This window comes from Leptonotus elevatus, chromosome 13 (genome assembly GCF_054856555.1).
Source record: "Leptonotus elevatus isolate MCC_2025b chromosome 13, RoL_Lele_1.0, whole genome shotgun sequence".
In the NCBI taxonomy this organism is placed as follows: Eukaryota; Metazoa; Chordata; class Actinopteri; order Syngnathiformes; family Syngnathidae; genus Leptonotus; species Leptonotus elevatus.
Window position 1 is genome coordinate 1,243,513 of NC_141251.1, and position 15,299 is coordinate 1,258,811.

Sequence of the window (15,299 nt, forward strand, 5' to 3'; positions counted from 1 at the left end):
GTCAACTGCAGTAAAATTAAGTTCTTCGCAGAGAATAAAGAATATTTGAGTATCATTTTACACTTTGTACGCATTTATAATTCTGCCTACGCACTTCGTGAGCCCATTTGTGGTGTTTTGTATTGTTTGTTAGCTAACATGGCTGTTTCTCAGGTAAAGTTGTTATACGAGGTGTCGTTCTCTTTGTCTTCTTTAGTTTGACACTTAACTTCAACTGGGATTGGCATGAAACAGCTTGAAGTCTCTTTTTGTAACTGCTGCTTGTTGTGAGGTGAGTGAGTGACGCGCACACACAAAAACACAGATTGCAGGGCAGGCAGGTTTAAATGTTATTTTTCATCAACGTTTGTGACATGATAGCACAATTTGTACATTTTGTATTTCCTCCCGGTTCTGCGTCACTGGGACAACTTATTTCTGCACGGAGTGCTGTGTGAGTCTGCAGTAACGTCACTGCCAACCTTCGAGGTAGACATTTTTTTTCTAAAACTTTATATGGAAATTAAATGATTCAGTATATACACTTAGTATGTATGCATAAAACCAAACAACGCAAGACGTGTTCCTGTTGACAGAACATGAGCGAGTGGCTTAAATAACAAACTGGCTCAATAAATAAAACAAACATTTTTTCTCTGCCAGAACTTTCTGAAAACGGTGGCAGCCGCTCCAGTTTTCACAAAACGCCAAAACAGAACAACAAACAGAAAGTAAGATACAACTCCAGTGTTTTTATACAACAACATTCCAGGTATGTCGTACGCTACTACAAGTACCTGAATTGGTGCCTTCTGTCCTTGAGAGAAGTCAACTTGTCAATGACTCTTTGGTTAAAGTCCGGGATGCTTTTGATCAGATTCGTCTCCAGGGCCAACATGGCCGACGCATTGAGCCCGTCCTGCGGCACGACGTTCCCGAGGAAGGTCTTGATGTTCTCCAGCGTGGGGAAGCAGCGGTCCGATTCGCTGGTGGTCATGGGAGTTGTGATGAGGATCTTGAGGAGGGTCACCGTCTCCGAGAAGATGTCTTGAAGGTCGTTGCTGACGAAGAGCTGGTAGAGCGCCACGGCGCCCTCGCAGCTCTCGTACTCGTCGCGGTCGTAGAGCAGCGCCAGTTCGGCTTTGAGCTTGCTCCTGTTGAGCTGCGGGTACGCCTCCGCGGTGGACGTCAGCGCCGCTTCGGGGAAGTGGAGGCGGTAGCGCCGGTATCGGTCCGCCTGCAGCAGGCTGGCGCCGATCAGGTGCGTGGTGAAGGCAAATCGCTCTTTGGCGTGATCCAAGATGGCGTCGCAAACCTTCAACATCAGTCGGCACGTTATTTAATATACTGGAGGAAAAACATTGCATTGATGAATGCGCGTGTTCATTTAATAGCAACGATGCAAATTAACACGGGACCTCATAAGACGGGTACGTCGACAAAAGTTCAAAAAATGCGTTAACTCGTGTCAAAAGCTGAAACCTGATCTGCTGCCGTCAGGATGAATTCTTGTCAAAATATGGTCAATTTCACACATCAATAGTAACAAAAAAAAAAAACGATTTGAATTGGAAAATTAGTTTTAATTTATAAGACGTGAGTGCATTGAATCATAACACTTACAAAAAAATATTGAGACATTTCCAATAAAACTTTTTCATACGTGTCTTTGAAGGAAATGCACATTTACAGTGCAGAGCATGTATTGAAAAAAAAAGTATTGAGATAATTAACAATCAAGCAATCTGAATTGATGAATCATTATTTGTTTTAATTACATTTATTTTTGAAAATGGTTTACATTTCAAATTGACAGTGCAGAATATGCACAAAGGTAAACTGATTGTGGAAGAAGAACATTTAGTGTTAAGAGAATGAAATTCAGAGGATATAGTCATTCATAAGTTCAATAAATAATCGATGGAGTTGTCCATTAATTGTCATCGCTCTATTTGAATGATATTGCATGCATTTTTTTTTTTTTTTACATGTACCTTTATCGAGGGCCGGTTCGAAGTTAATTGTTCACAATATCGCATTAGTCTGGCTAAAACCATCCCAGCTTGCATCTCACCTCGACGGCGACGCTGTTCAGATCACCCGAGCCGAGGATGCGACGTTTCTTGGCCAGCGGAGGAGCGCAGTAATTGTGTTCGTCACACACACTCGGGAGCGAATCTCTAAACACGACCACAAGAGGAAAAGGCACAAGCTCAACGATATCACTTTGACGTGCACGGCAGAAAATGGCGTTTTGATTTGGAACAACAGAAGATCCTCTTGAGGCAGTGAAACTGAAGTTCAGTGGACAACTTTTGACTTTTGGCGGCGTGAAAATGGCTGAAAGTCTGAAAAGCACCTACAGCTTTATTCGCCAGGTGCTCAAATGACAAACTTATTCTTAGCTTCTTTAAATATTTCTTAGCATGAATTTACCCGATGGTAGGCCTGTGCAATTCATCGAAATTCAATTTCAATTATTTCATCCAAAAAGAATTGTATTTGTTTTAATATTTTTTATTTGTTTTTAAACATTTTCTTGTTTTGTACCAAAAAAAAGAAGTGCTCGTTTGAATAATCGTGATTTCAATTATTGCCAAAAATAATCACGATTATGGTTTTTTTCCCATAAATCAAGCATCCCTACCTGATGGCTTCTATGTTGTGGGCAAACTTGCGCATGACCCCCTGAATGAAGGCGGCGTCAATGCACTTTTTGTGGAGCTGTCTGGAGAGAAGGTCCACGTGAGGCATGATGACATGGAAGAGTTTGAGGAAGAAGTCGAAGCGGTCGTCCTCCAATAGCCTCAAACACTCCCCGGCGTCCCTCACAGTGTTGGGATCGAACTCTCTGGAGGTCCTGATGCTCTTGAAACACCGGAGCAGGTCTTGCCTGTACTCCAAAACAATATCCACGGGCTGACTGCGGAAGTTCCACCTCAGCGCGCTCGCCCCCGGCAGTCTGTAGGCCACCACTTTGTCAAGCGCCGCCGTTCTCTTCTGTGATCTTGAGAAAAAGCTGGAAAACTGGGACAAATCCGAGAAGAAGTTCCTCACCGCCGCCACGCGGGAAGACACTTGCTGGATGACGTCGCTAAGCTGGTGAACGTAGCTGTGGACGTGATGCGCGTTGACGTACGCGTCCCGCACCTTCTCGCGCACGCCAGCCGCCGCGGCGTTCAGGATGCTGGCGCCGTCGTACGATTGGGAAACGAGCTTCTCCTTCAGGTCGGCGGAGAGAACGGACTCCAAGCGGGCCAGCAGCGCCGCGGCGACGGAATCGGCCGTGGCGTTTTGGAGAGGCATGAACTCAAAGAACCTCTCGTGGACCTGGTGGGAGTCGTCGATGTAGCGCAACACCAACGCCGCAAGACGGCGGTTGGAAAGGTCCGTGGTTTCGGCCACCTGGATGGAGACGAAGTCCGCCCTCCTCGTGTCCGCCACGATGCGCTCGCGCAAGACTTGTAACATGCAGTCCAGCAGTTCCACTTGGAAGGTCTTGGATGCTCCCTGAAACGCGCCGGCATTCGCCAGGTGCTCGTGCAGAACCGCATCCAGGATTGCGCCAAAATTCACCAGCGCTCGAAAAATGTCAGGATTTTGCCAGCTTCCGCTTTCATCGCGCAGAGCGAATTCAAAGGCGTCGCAGGACTTGACGCTGTCGATCATTTGTGAGAGCAGTTTGCGCCTTTTGTCCACTTCCTGGTTGTGTTTACAAACGGCTCTCTTGTAACTCTCGTCCAGCTGCCGCGCGATGCTGACCTTCCCCAGCATGGCGAGTCGCGTTGCGTTTTCCAGGTGGACGGCGGATTGCTCGTGCTTCTCGGCCTTCTTGGAAAAGTGCTTCAGATCGCTCACGCCCGTCTTGGTCCACGATTGGTCGGATTCCGTCCTTTGGAAAAGGAGGCACGGGAAGCAGAAGAAGGCTCGGGTCTCGCTGCATGTGGTCAGCCACGTTCTGGAAAAACTGCGCCTGCGTTGACTTCCTCCGTCCACGTCCTGCGGACTGGTGAAGATTTCGGGCCGACGAGGTCCGCACTCTTTCACGGCGAGCTGCTGCTCCAAAGTTCTCTTCTTAAAAGGCGCCATCAACAGCGACTTGACGGAATGATCCAAGTGGCATTCGTGTGAAAGCGCCTTTTCGCTACCGCTAACCTTCGTTAGCTCATAAAGTTGTTGTGCTTTTTCTTTTATGATCTCAAGGTTAAGCGGTGCCAGTTTCTGCCTCTGGTCTTCAATCCATGCGCTCAGATTCTTTTCCATCTCCTCCACCAACTTCGCCTTTTTGCTGCTAATTATCGTCACCTGTATGGGCAAGGAACTTTCAATATGATCCCTAATCTTCACGTAGTCTGTACTAATGGAAAACCCGTTGGCTCGGCACAAGCCGCTGCTCGCGGCGACGCCGGTTTCCACCGAGATTTGGACTCGGGGCTTGGACGCGGCGCCGCTTTGGGCGCCTTCTGCTTCGTCGTCTTCCAGCTTCAGGATGAGCGCCATCGGCCACTCGGTGGGCTCCGCTTCCTGCACTTCCACTTCAATGTGAGGGGACTCTGGCGCTGATTCTTGGTGGATGTGAGGGAGCTCCGGAGCTGCTCTGATTTCAATGTAAAGGGGCTCCGGTTCCTCCTCTTGTTTGATACGAGGGGGTTCCGTCGCCGCTTCCTGGTGGATGTAGGTGGGCTGCGGCTCCTCTTCCTGTTTGATGTGTTGGGGCCCTTGCACCACTTGCGTTGTCACGTAAGGGGGCTTCAGCGGGTGAGGGGACTTTGACGCCTCAGGATGAAGATTTCGTTGATCTGATTGTGTGTCTGCGGGACACGAGAAGACGATACATATGGTTTACTTAAGTCAAGCTTTGCTTTAGGGCTGCAACTAACTATTATTTAAATGATCGATTCATCAGCCATTCTTTTCAATTAAATGATTAATAGGATTTTCATAAAAACATTTTTCTATTCATCTATTTCCATCCTTTATTCAAAAGCAAAATGTTATTTCGAAACTGAGAGTGCAGAAAATGCACAAAAGTTTACAAACAAATGTTAATAGCTTCTTCTCTTTTTTTACTTTACAGGGTAGTCAGAAAAGTTAAATTTCATACGACGACATGCTCATAATTCCGTAAATTTTTGATGGTTAGAAATATTTGGAATTTATGTAAGCAAGAATTGATTATGTGAAAAGGTCCTTTCGTTTGCTTCAACATACTTGGACAATAAAGATGGTTCAAGTTCAGATTCGGAGTCTGATCGGCTGCAGGACACTTGGCGGGATTTCTTGCCACTGAGATGCTTGGTGTCAGCAACTCTTCCAAGAACTGCAAACAAAGAAAAAAGGGGGAAATAATCATTTATATTTAAAAAAAAAAAATGTTGTCCTTGTGTGAAGTATTAAATGTGTTTGTACTTGTAAGGGTGGAACTCATAAATGAGGCAGATTAAAATGAAATGTTCAACCCAGCTAGTCTATAACAGCATGTGATAGCGAGCGCTGTCCTTGAGCAGCAAAAGGTCACCAGGGGTCATCCAGTGGCTCCACAGAGTTGCCATTCAGTGTATTTTCATTGTGGTGAGATGTTACGTAGACTTACGCAGTTCTGAAAAATAATGTCTGCACTGGATTGTAACCTAGCTTCATTATTATTATTAGTAGTAGTAGTACTAGTACATTGCCTTTATTACTTATGACATGTTAAAAAGATAAAACTATCTCGGCTAAAAGATGCTGATTTGTGTGCTAGTAAAGCTTTTTTTTTTTTTCTTTCCTTAAAAGGCCAACAGAAAAAGAAAAGAGAGCAAAAAAGTCCACTTGTTCATACTGGAGCCTCTGACAAGAGTGTTCACTGTTCATTTAGGATTACAACCATGGCTAGTTAGCGAAATGCTAGTGTGGTTGACTGTGTTTTGCCCAAACCTCTCTCCTAAGTTTGGCCTCTTTCCTCCTCGTTCTTGCTTTCATGATCGGTTGCAGTAGGTTGACGCCTCCTGCTGCCTTGCCGGATGACGTTTCATCCTCGGCTGGGCCAACTCCCACTCGCGGCTTGTTAAACACGCTCGGCTCGGCGTCTGGCTTTAATCTGAGCCGCTCGGTGTGCCCCATCTCAAACTGCAACAGATTTTCGTAATCCTCGTGCGTGAAATGTTCACTGCAAACTCGGGCTCGTTTGTCCTTTACGCGGAGTCGACCACACTTGTCGAGCCATCGCCTGCGTAAATACGCGTTCTTTGGAAACATGTGCCAGTGTGCACCCCGCGGGTTGTTCCGCGAGGAAACCTTGCAAAATTTCGCCATGCAATTGACCATTGTTTCTTGACTCTGTGACTCCTCTACAACGGCAAACGTCGGCCAAACAAACGCTTCCGGGCGAGCGTGCACACAGATCACGTCACTACTTCGTCGTCGTCTTCTATGTTTTGGCTGTTGGCAAATAACTTGTGGTGCATTACCGCCACCTTCTGAAATGGAGTGTGTGTCTGGATCACGTCACTTCATAAAGGCCATGAGCCACGGACGCCCCAAGCTGGCACACAATTATTTCATATATCTATTTTAATTTAAATATTGCTGCCAAATTTGTATAATCCTGTACGAGTGTTTATTTTCAATGTTCAATAAAGTTTTGAATATAACCAGCGCGCATCAACGTCACTTCCGGCTATCGTTCGAAAAAGAATGTCACTATACAAGAGAACAAATCAATATAGGAATGTTTTATTTAAAAAAAAAAAAAAAACGTTTATGCACATTCCAGATAGGCTATTCTAATCAAATCATATGTACTAATTAAGCCATTAATGTTAGGGTTTGGTGAGATTTTACAAACAATGCACCCGCACTTCCGGGTTTTTTCCCGGGTTCTTCGTAAACTACAAAGTGCCGTACATGGAATGAAAAACCGTCATGAAATAAAGACACAAGAAAGGTAAAGCAAAAACTACACGCAACACACAGACGTATATACACCGACTTGCGGTGAGCTCGCATTTCAAAAGCATATGATACCCTGCTTCCGACTTCCTATTAAGCTAACTTTTTGAAGTAGTGTAATTTTTGGTACATGATTTGGAACAACACAGGACTGAGAATTCCAAATAAAGACAGCGTAGGACGTTAAAGGTATCTTTATTACATTTGTTTATAAAAGAGCGTAGCACTGAAGCTCAGTTAATATCAGCGACACAAACTGCAGATACGTTTTTGTGTGTGTTGTGATCAATTCATGGTTGTGTATGTATGTGTGTGTGTTGTGATTAATTAATGGTTTTGTGTCTGTGTTTGTGTTTCTTGGCAAAGCGACATGCACGACAAAAAGGCATCGGACGTGTTTCTGACTTCCAGCCCCGTGAGTGGACGCTTGAGGCAGCACAGTTGCGCCTGAGTGACGTCCCTCTACACACCGACCAATCAGTTGAGAGCTGTGTAATGCAGAGGAAGCGTAGCCAAGACAACGCGAGGGAAAGGCGGGGATTGGTCTTTCTTTCTCCTCATTGGACGGGCTTAAACAGGAAGTAAGTGCTGACAGCTGAGCGTGACACTAAAAAAAGTAAAAGAAGAAAAGGTTAAATATGACAATGGAATTTACAAAACTAGTGCATCAATTGTTCGCCTAATTCGCTGCGTGATTGCATAAATCATGTAATGTTTTCTGAAATCGAGAACCAATCATTAAGAAGAAAAAAAACATTACGTTTTGTTTTAATTGCAATGGGGACAGTTCAAATGACTTTTGCAGTGACACATATAAGCTAATGAAATGTAAAACACTGCATTTGTTTCCTCACCTACTGAGCACTTTGTTCGGTCTGTTTTCCATCTTCTGTTTTTGGAGCGTCGGTCTGCGGGAGAAAGAGAGCACACCGGTCACATGACCGCTGCCATCTTGTTCCACCTACGATTACTGTAGTTTCATAACCACGGTTCACCCAAAACAAAGCAACTCTTTGTCATTTGTTTCTGCGCTCTAAATGACGGTGACATAATTTTTCCTGTTGCTAATATTGGGAGTTATAAAAAAAAAAGTTTCACTATTTAGCATCTGTTTAATATACTATACTTCCTTAAGATTTTGTATCTATGGAACAAACTCTCAAGGACAAGTTTGTCTTTGAAGGACTTATAGAAATGGCCCAAACATTTGTAAACAGAAGCTCAACACGACTAACCAAAATAAAAGCCGTAGACTCTTAAGAATCTATTCATGATTGACATGTCTAACAAATTTCAAGCTGCTAAGTGAAATTAGCTTTTGGTCTAGATTTTTTTTTTAAATGCTTAAGATACCATTTGCATAATTGGGTAATTTTGAAGTGCATCGGTCAAATTCCCAAAGACAAGTTTGCAATTTAAGGGTCCTTGGGAGCGGCCATTTCAAACAAAATTGCAGACTTCCTGTGTCTTTTTGGGTATGGCTTTATAAGACTTTTTTGTGGGTTTAGTCAAAGAGGCCTACCAAATTTCTTCTGCCTGAATCAAGCTGGTTCTGGGGACCGAATTTAAAAAAAACAAAAAAAAAACAGGGGTTGCTACTGAACCTACGGTATTTTTATGTCACACCCAAAACCTCTATGGAAAAACAAATATTTTATATGAATTTTTATTTTGATCCACTTGGAGTCACCATCATTGTAGCATGAGTGTGTCGTTTTGTAAAGCAGGGCCTGGTTGGCCTGGTGAGTGACGTGGGTGTCAGCGAATGGCACTACATTGGAATGATGGTGCCGCAGAGGGACCGTATTCAAAATATTATTCAAGTCTTTGGGGAAGTGAAGATGACATGGGGGAAAAGATGAAGTTAGTTGGAGGAAAAAGTTGATTAGTCATGGTTAGAAGCAGATTCACAACATCATGTCACGTGCTGCAAACTTTTCAGAAATTTTTGAAAGCAAAAGTTAAATACACATGCCAATGGCAACGCTTAAAATAAAATGTGGTATCATCGGCATGACAAACATCAGATGGGTTTTTAGTACATTTGATGAGATTGAGCATTTTGCTGAGTCATTGTTAGTTTTTTAAATAAACTTGACTATAGGCTGATATTAGCAGCCATGTTCCTACGTACAGTACTACTAAATTCTCCCAAAGTAGGATTTTTTCTTCTTCCACCAAATCATTACTTGCAAGTAGTACAACTAATGCCGTTATAAGCAGCAGCGGCAGAATTTGCGAGATGTGAGAGAGTCATGCCATGCAATCTGTCAGTCATTCATCAAGCCATCCAACCAATCAGGCACCTCTTCGGTCGCTGGTACCGCCTCTTCCTGTTTCCATCCAGTCCATAAACAAACAGAAACAAAAGCAAACCATTTTTGTACGGGAGAAAGGGCAAACGTTATTGACAACTCTTCCTGGGTCCCACGTTTGAGGAAATAAACATGAAAAAGACAGTATTATTCATGTAATAGTCTGTATTAATAGTTTAAAATGCAAATATACCACAAACTATGATCGCATTGACATTTTCCTTAAGATGAAATGGCTTATGCAAGATTTGATTTTGAAAAAATGTTAGATTCTCAATCAAGACGTATCAATATACTTCTTTGACACCAATAATGATATTGTATTTTTTGCGTTGAATTTGTGACTAGCGAACCACATCGACACAGGGACTCACTAAAATGTGTTGAACCACATAGTTGAGTTTTTTTGCATTTTTCAGCACGATGAAGCGTCCCCGTGACCTTTTTCGTACCACCGACCGGTTTCACGTAAAGACATATTTGGACGAAACCATATGGAGGTAAATAAAACCAAAGGATTACTGGTATGAATCTTATTTCAGACAAATGGCCGATTGGAATGACAGAAGCGAGCGACCACCAGCTCATTTTTGCTGACTGTCGCCTTATTGGCTGAGAGTCCAATGACGAAAACAGACAGGCAAGTTGAAAGTCTTCTGCAAGTTGTCCCACAAGAGGCTGAAAACACGTGATGAGCGGCTCAGCAACGTCAAGTCGAGTAATCACTTTAACCCCGAGTTCACAAAAAAAAAAGATGGGCAAAAAGTGCAAACAGACGTCATCGCTCACCACAGTGACGAATCCGGTGGATAAGGCGGCGTTCTCCACGCTGTCCACCGTGGCTTGGGCAACCTCGTTGGCGCCGGTAACGGCGGCGTCAGACACGATGTTGGCCTGCTCGGCTGTCTTCTGAGACACTGCGAGGACACGAGGACGTCAAAATGTCAAAGGCTGTGTTCACAATCACTCCCGAGACACCATATCGTGCTTTTTGTGGTGAGCTGGCCATTTTGTATAAGTATAGGATATCTGCTATAGTGGCCTTAAGTCGTCGACTGAAATCCAACCATTAAGTGCCACTGACGAATATATTCGTCAATGACATTTTTCAACAGGTAGGTAGGTAGGGTCTCACCCAGCTTGTCTGTGGAATTCAAGTTTGCAGACACCTGTAATGACTAATAGATCCCTGTAGATGGCAACGTTTGGATTTAAAATCAGCATATCTTTTGAGATAAAGATTAGGGAGGGAATCTCGGCTTGTCATGTCACTTATGAGGGTGAGAATTTGAGAAATGCTAACCCGTTGGAAGTCGGACATGTTTAGGCACTGGAACATGGTATGCATATGTGTGCTGTAAACAAGAGGTAAGAGAAGGTGTGTCATGTTTGCAGGAAAAGATGGCGAACACCAAGTAAAAAGCCACCAACATTAAACTTATTTTTTTTGTCTTGTTTTTGTTGTTTTATGGTCTAAAATGTCACAAAAACAACAAATATTAGCGTCAAAGTCACATTTCACAAAAAAAGCTCTTTTTCTCCACTTCTTGGTCAGAAAGCATCTTTATGGGTGAAATTAATCCACATTCTTCTGCCGAAGGGAGCAGGTCATGAGTGAAAGATTCCGTTTTCGTACCTGTATTGACGCCGGTCACCACACCCTCCATCGTCTTGTTTCCTGCAAAGAACACATTAAGGACATGATGAGCGTGCACGTGTGGAATTTAGCACGACTTCGTAAACCGCACGTCTCGACGCTTTCGGAGTTGGTTTCAAGTCAATGAATTATTCAAGATGTAATCGGATTACTTCGCCGCTCAGTGACCGTTAGAAAAGAATGATGACATGAAAACTGAAAAGCATAATGGAATAGGGAATAAGTGAATGAATTTGAGCAAAATGATCTGTCAGTAAAACAAGTATATAATTGAATCAAACTGAGCGAATCTCTGTTTCTAATGTTATATTTGATATAATATATTAACATAATAATAATAATTAATATATTACATTTTGTACTCAAATGCATATTTAAATAATACACACTTCAACAGCAAAGTGTATGAAGAAAACTCCATCAGTAATTCGCAGATTTTAAACCAGGAAATACAGTTGAGGGAACAAACAGCTGCTTTGTCTGTGTGTGTGTGTGTGTGTGTGTGTGTGTGTGTGTGTGTGTGTGTGTGTGTGTGTGTGTGTGTGTGTGTGTGTGTGTGTGTGTGTGTGTGTGTGCGCGCGTGCGTGCGTGCATGCATGTGTGTGTGTGTGTCTGCTGTCTGATGTTTTGAGTCCATCCAGCCGACATCGCAGAGTCATTGTTCTTCTTTGTGTCCCACTCGTCACGCGCTACACTGTTCTCCCATTTACGTCCTTTGGGTGGCGCCGGAGTGAAATAGTGACCGTTTTTCCGTTCTTTTCAGATGAGGCGCAGCAGGACATTACGGTGAAGAAGAAAGACTGCAGGTGAGTGATGGGCTTCAAAGTTTCAATTTGTGATTTACGCTTGAATTCGTAGTAAGTTAAGTCATCCAATCAGTCAGCAGTGCAGGTGGGCAAATATGCTATGACATCACTTCCTGTCAACCTGAACGTGTGTTGAAACACGCACAGGTGCAATGGCGTCGGTTGTAGAATGAGAATGAGAGGGCATTTCGTGTGTTACCCTGACACAAAGAGTGATCGGCGCGGAATTGACGCCCACACAAAAAGATTTGTACATTGCGATATAAGACGGCTACTTCTGGTGTCCACGCCTTGGCCACAGGGGGGCGGTATAATACAGATATACAAACTCCTCACTAAGATGCGGTAATATAGTGAGTTGGAATATATGCCTGTGGGTGTTGCTTATTATCTATCGACTATACATGTGTTGCTCCACTGCCACATGAATGCTATTCATTAGCCCATCTATGGTGTTTCCCATGATGTGTTAGCATGAAGCTAGTGGACTTAAAGGCAAAGTCATGGTGGTTTTAAATACACATATAATTGTTGTTGTTTTATGATTAGTTTGGCAGTAAACTGGGAAACGGCAATGAACTGGAAGTGTCATAATGAATTGATTAATCGACAATCAATTACCATGATAATCGATAAAAAACATTTAGATACTTCTTTCATTTTAAAGTGTCCCAACTCCTCAGAATTGATCGCACAGTTAACATTCTCTGCCTGGGATTTGTGCAGCGCAACAACCCGAAGAGCCAATCTAGCCTGGGCCACACCCAGAGCGCCGCCTGGACTTCCTTTCCAACGCACTCCCACCATCACCCCCCCCCCCCCCCCCCGTCCTGTCCTGAGCCTTCCACCACGTATGACCCTGCGTCTCTGTCGTTTGCATTTTAATTTTTAAAATTGCACTTCTGCTGCCACCGCTCATCACTCGCTCCCTCCTGCGCTTCACCAACGGACGACAAATTCATTCCACTTTGGGGAAGCTCAATCGTCTCTGATCTCAACATCACATGAAATATTTCCAGATTTTGTTTTTCCTTTGAAACAAGGGTGCACTTGTCATCATCATGGAGCAACACTTGGCCTTTCCCAACTCACCGACATACATGACCCCCTCCTTGGTCTTGGCGGCGGCCTCCTCCACGCCGGCTTTGGTCTTTTCCGCGGCGGCCACCACGCCGTCCTTAGCGATGGAGAAGCCCTTCTTCAGAACGTCCATGATGCCTTGCTGCTGCTGCTGCTTCTTGTGCTGCCTCGACTGTCCCGTCCTCGTCTGCTCTGCTCTTCCTGCTAATGGAGGAGAGGGAGGGGAGGGGGCGGGGGGGCGAGTAGGGCGATGCCAACAAGGGAGGGGAGGGAGGACAGGGAGAGAGCGAGAGAGAGAGAGAGAGTAGTGGTGCAGAGGAGGGAGGAACATTGGTGGCAAATTGGTGGAAAAAGAAACAGAAAATGTGGAAAAAGAAAGAAGCTTTTACTCTTTTATACTCTTTTACACTCTCCGCTTCGCTTTCACCAGTAATTAGTTTCAAAGTTCATTTCAAAGAAAAACTCAATTTGTTCACAAAGCATCAAAAGCGACAAAACTGGCAGAGGATGCGACCACGCCCCCTCAGGGCAAAGGAGGCCTTCTATTGGCTGAAATTTAACTGCATGATCCTCGCTTGACTGCTTCTTCTTTCTTTTTTTTTAAGAAAAAAAATCATAAACTAGTCACAAATCTTGAGATGACAGCGCACAGAACTGCAATGCATCACGCCGAGAGGGCTTTTCCAACTTTTCAACATCATCGAGAGTGTCGCTGGTAATCATATTGATCGATGAGGACGTCAATCAAAAGTGAACGTGATCTTGTATTGCATCAAATGATGTGGTGCAAAAATAATTAAGTAAGATCCAAAAGATGGAACACGTGAAGCATTCAAATCAACTTTTGGACGTACATCGTAGACACGAGTGTAGAAAACTACAAAAATGGCCACCAGGTCATTCTTGCATCTATAGAAATTAGGTATGGGTGACTATCAGTACCAGGTCGTAGTATCAACCTATCGGGTACTTATAGCGACTGCTGATACAAGCCAATCGAGAAAGTCTTCCTCACCAGTAGTTGGCGCTATCCTGCAGCAGTTAGGCACATCCATGTATCATCACCTGCATCCAACAGAAATCTTTCTTCACATTTTGTCAATGTGTAAAATGAAATATTGAATATCAAAAGCACTAGGAATGTCAGTGAGTACTCATATTGGCCTCAAACATCTCAAGTACAAATGATAATAAATCTGCATATAGCTTAAGAAAAGGCAAGAACTACTAAAATGGCCACCAAGGATGCACATATGAGGACGGAGGAGAAGGAAGTTGTCCCCCAGACAGGAACCCGAGTGTGACTCAGCAAATCGAGTCGGCCTCTGATTGGCTGCTCTATTTTGAGCTGCCGCCTCCTCCTTCTCCCATCCCTCATCATCATGGCCGCTTTGGCTGAGGTTACCGTGGCGATGAGAGCTGCAGTGATCAATACGGGCCAATTGGGGTGCGGCGTGAATCGGTCAATAGGCAGCAACTTAACAAAGCAATTAAAATGTCAGACGAGTGCAACTTTCCCATGTTTCTAAGATGGCTGGGGGGCCTTCAAGCCAAATATTGTCATATGAGCTGCAAGTCACACATTTTGCAACATCAGCGCTGCCTTGCTGGAAGAAAGACGTGAAGAAAAGTCAATAATGCATGTTGCCCAGCTGCTTGTACCAGCCTTGGAATTCTCCCAAAATGGCCGACTTAGTTTAGTTTCAGGAATGGATCATTAGAAGTCTTTTTTTTCTCTCTTCTTCTGATAGACACTCACCAAATTTGCTGTTAAATGTTGAAACTGGTGTCTGGGGCCAATTACCCCCCCCCCCCCCATTAATTCCAATAATAATAATAATAATTGTTGTTGATATGAACATAGAATATTCCTCTGAAAATGTGAATCAAAAGTGAGCATATTCTATTTGTAATGTCAGACTTTTTGTCATGCAGAGCTGTTGTATGGGGGGTGTACCTAATGAAGTGTCCCCTGAGTTTGGGCTGTCGCGAGGGTTTGCTTCTGAAAGGTGCCACAATTGTAACAATGTGGAGTTGCGGCGCCAACATTAACCCAGTGACAAATTTGACACGCTTTCATCCACGGGGACGACAAGCACTTAATCACGTGTTTGTGTGTATAATGTATGTGTGTGTGTGTGTGTGTGTGTGTGTGTGTGTGTGTGTGTGTGTGTGTGTGTGTGTGTGTATGTGTGTGTGTGTGTGTGTGTGTGTGTGTGTGTGTGTGTGTGTGTGTGTGTGTGTGTGTGTGTGTGTGTGTGTGTGTGTGTGGCTCTCAATCATCTTTACGAGGAATGCGCCTCCTGCCTGTTAATTGGCGTCACGCGTCTTTGCAACATTTTTGTTTTAATCAGCACCAGAACGCTCCTGAACTCTTTTTGACACAGCTTGCACTGACAATTGAACGTTTTTTTTTTTTCAATATAGTCCAATCTGACATGTGACCTTCATATTCATTTGGTGAGTAGCTGAGATTACATTCTCGTTTAGCATAGTAATAACATTTTCCACAAGAAATCTGAATGATTTCTA

The 15,299-nt window shown here is 43.9% G+C and overlaps 2 protein-coding genes across 3 annotated transcripts; both read right to left on the minus strand.

Annotated features, from left to right (window-relative positions):
- Positions 1-305: 305 nt before the first annotated feature.
- LOC147163397 (zinc finger MYM-type protein 1-like) lies at positions 306-6,378 on the minus strand. The gene is made up of 5 exons (XM_086092758.1): positions 5,896-6,378; positions 5,191-5,299; positions 2,627-4,790; positions 2,054-2,159; positions 306-1,294 (listed from the first exon to the last, which is right to left on the minus strand). The coding sequence occupies exons 1-5, from the start codon at positions 6,283-6,285 to the stop codon at positions 767-769; spliced, it is 3,297 nt and encodes a 1,098-aa protein (XP_085948884.1). The 5' UTR covers positions 6,286-6,378; the 3' UTR covers positions 306-766.
- A 710-nt stretch (positions 6,379-7,088) lies between these two features.
- Positions 7,089-12,988, minus strand: LOC147163398 (uncharacterized). Of its 2 annotated transcripts, XM_086093002.1 has the most exons (6): positions 12,780-12,988; positions 10,861-10,902; positions 10,014-10,141; positions 9,216-9,242; positions 7,764-7,817; positions 7,089-7,516 (listed from the first exon to the last, which is right to left on the minus strand). In XM_086093002.1, the coding sequence occupies exons 1-5, from the start codon at positions 12,898-12,900 to the stop codon at positions 7,764-7,766; spliced, it is 372 nt and encodes a 123-aa protein (XP_085949128.1). In that variant the 5' UTR covers positions 12,901-12,988; the 3' UTR covers positions 7,089-7,516. The 2 variants fall into 2 exon arrangements, with proteins under 2 accessions (XP_085949128.1, XP_085949129.1); XM_086093003.1 differs by lacking the exon at positions 9,216-9,242 and having other exon boundaries at positions 12,780-12,986.
- Between the last annotated feature and the right edge of the window lie 2,311 nt (positions 12,989-15,299).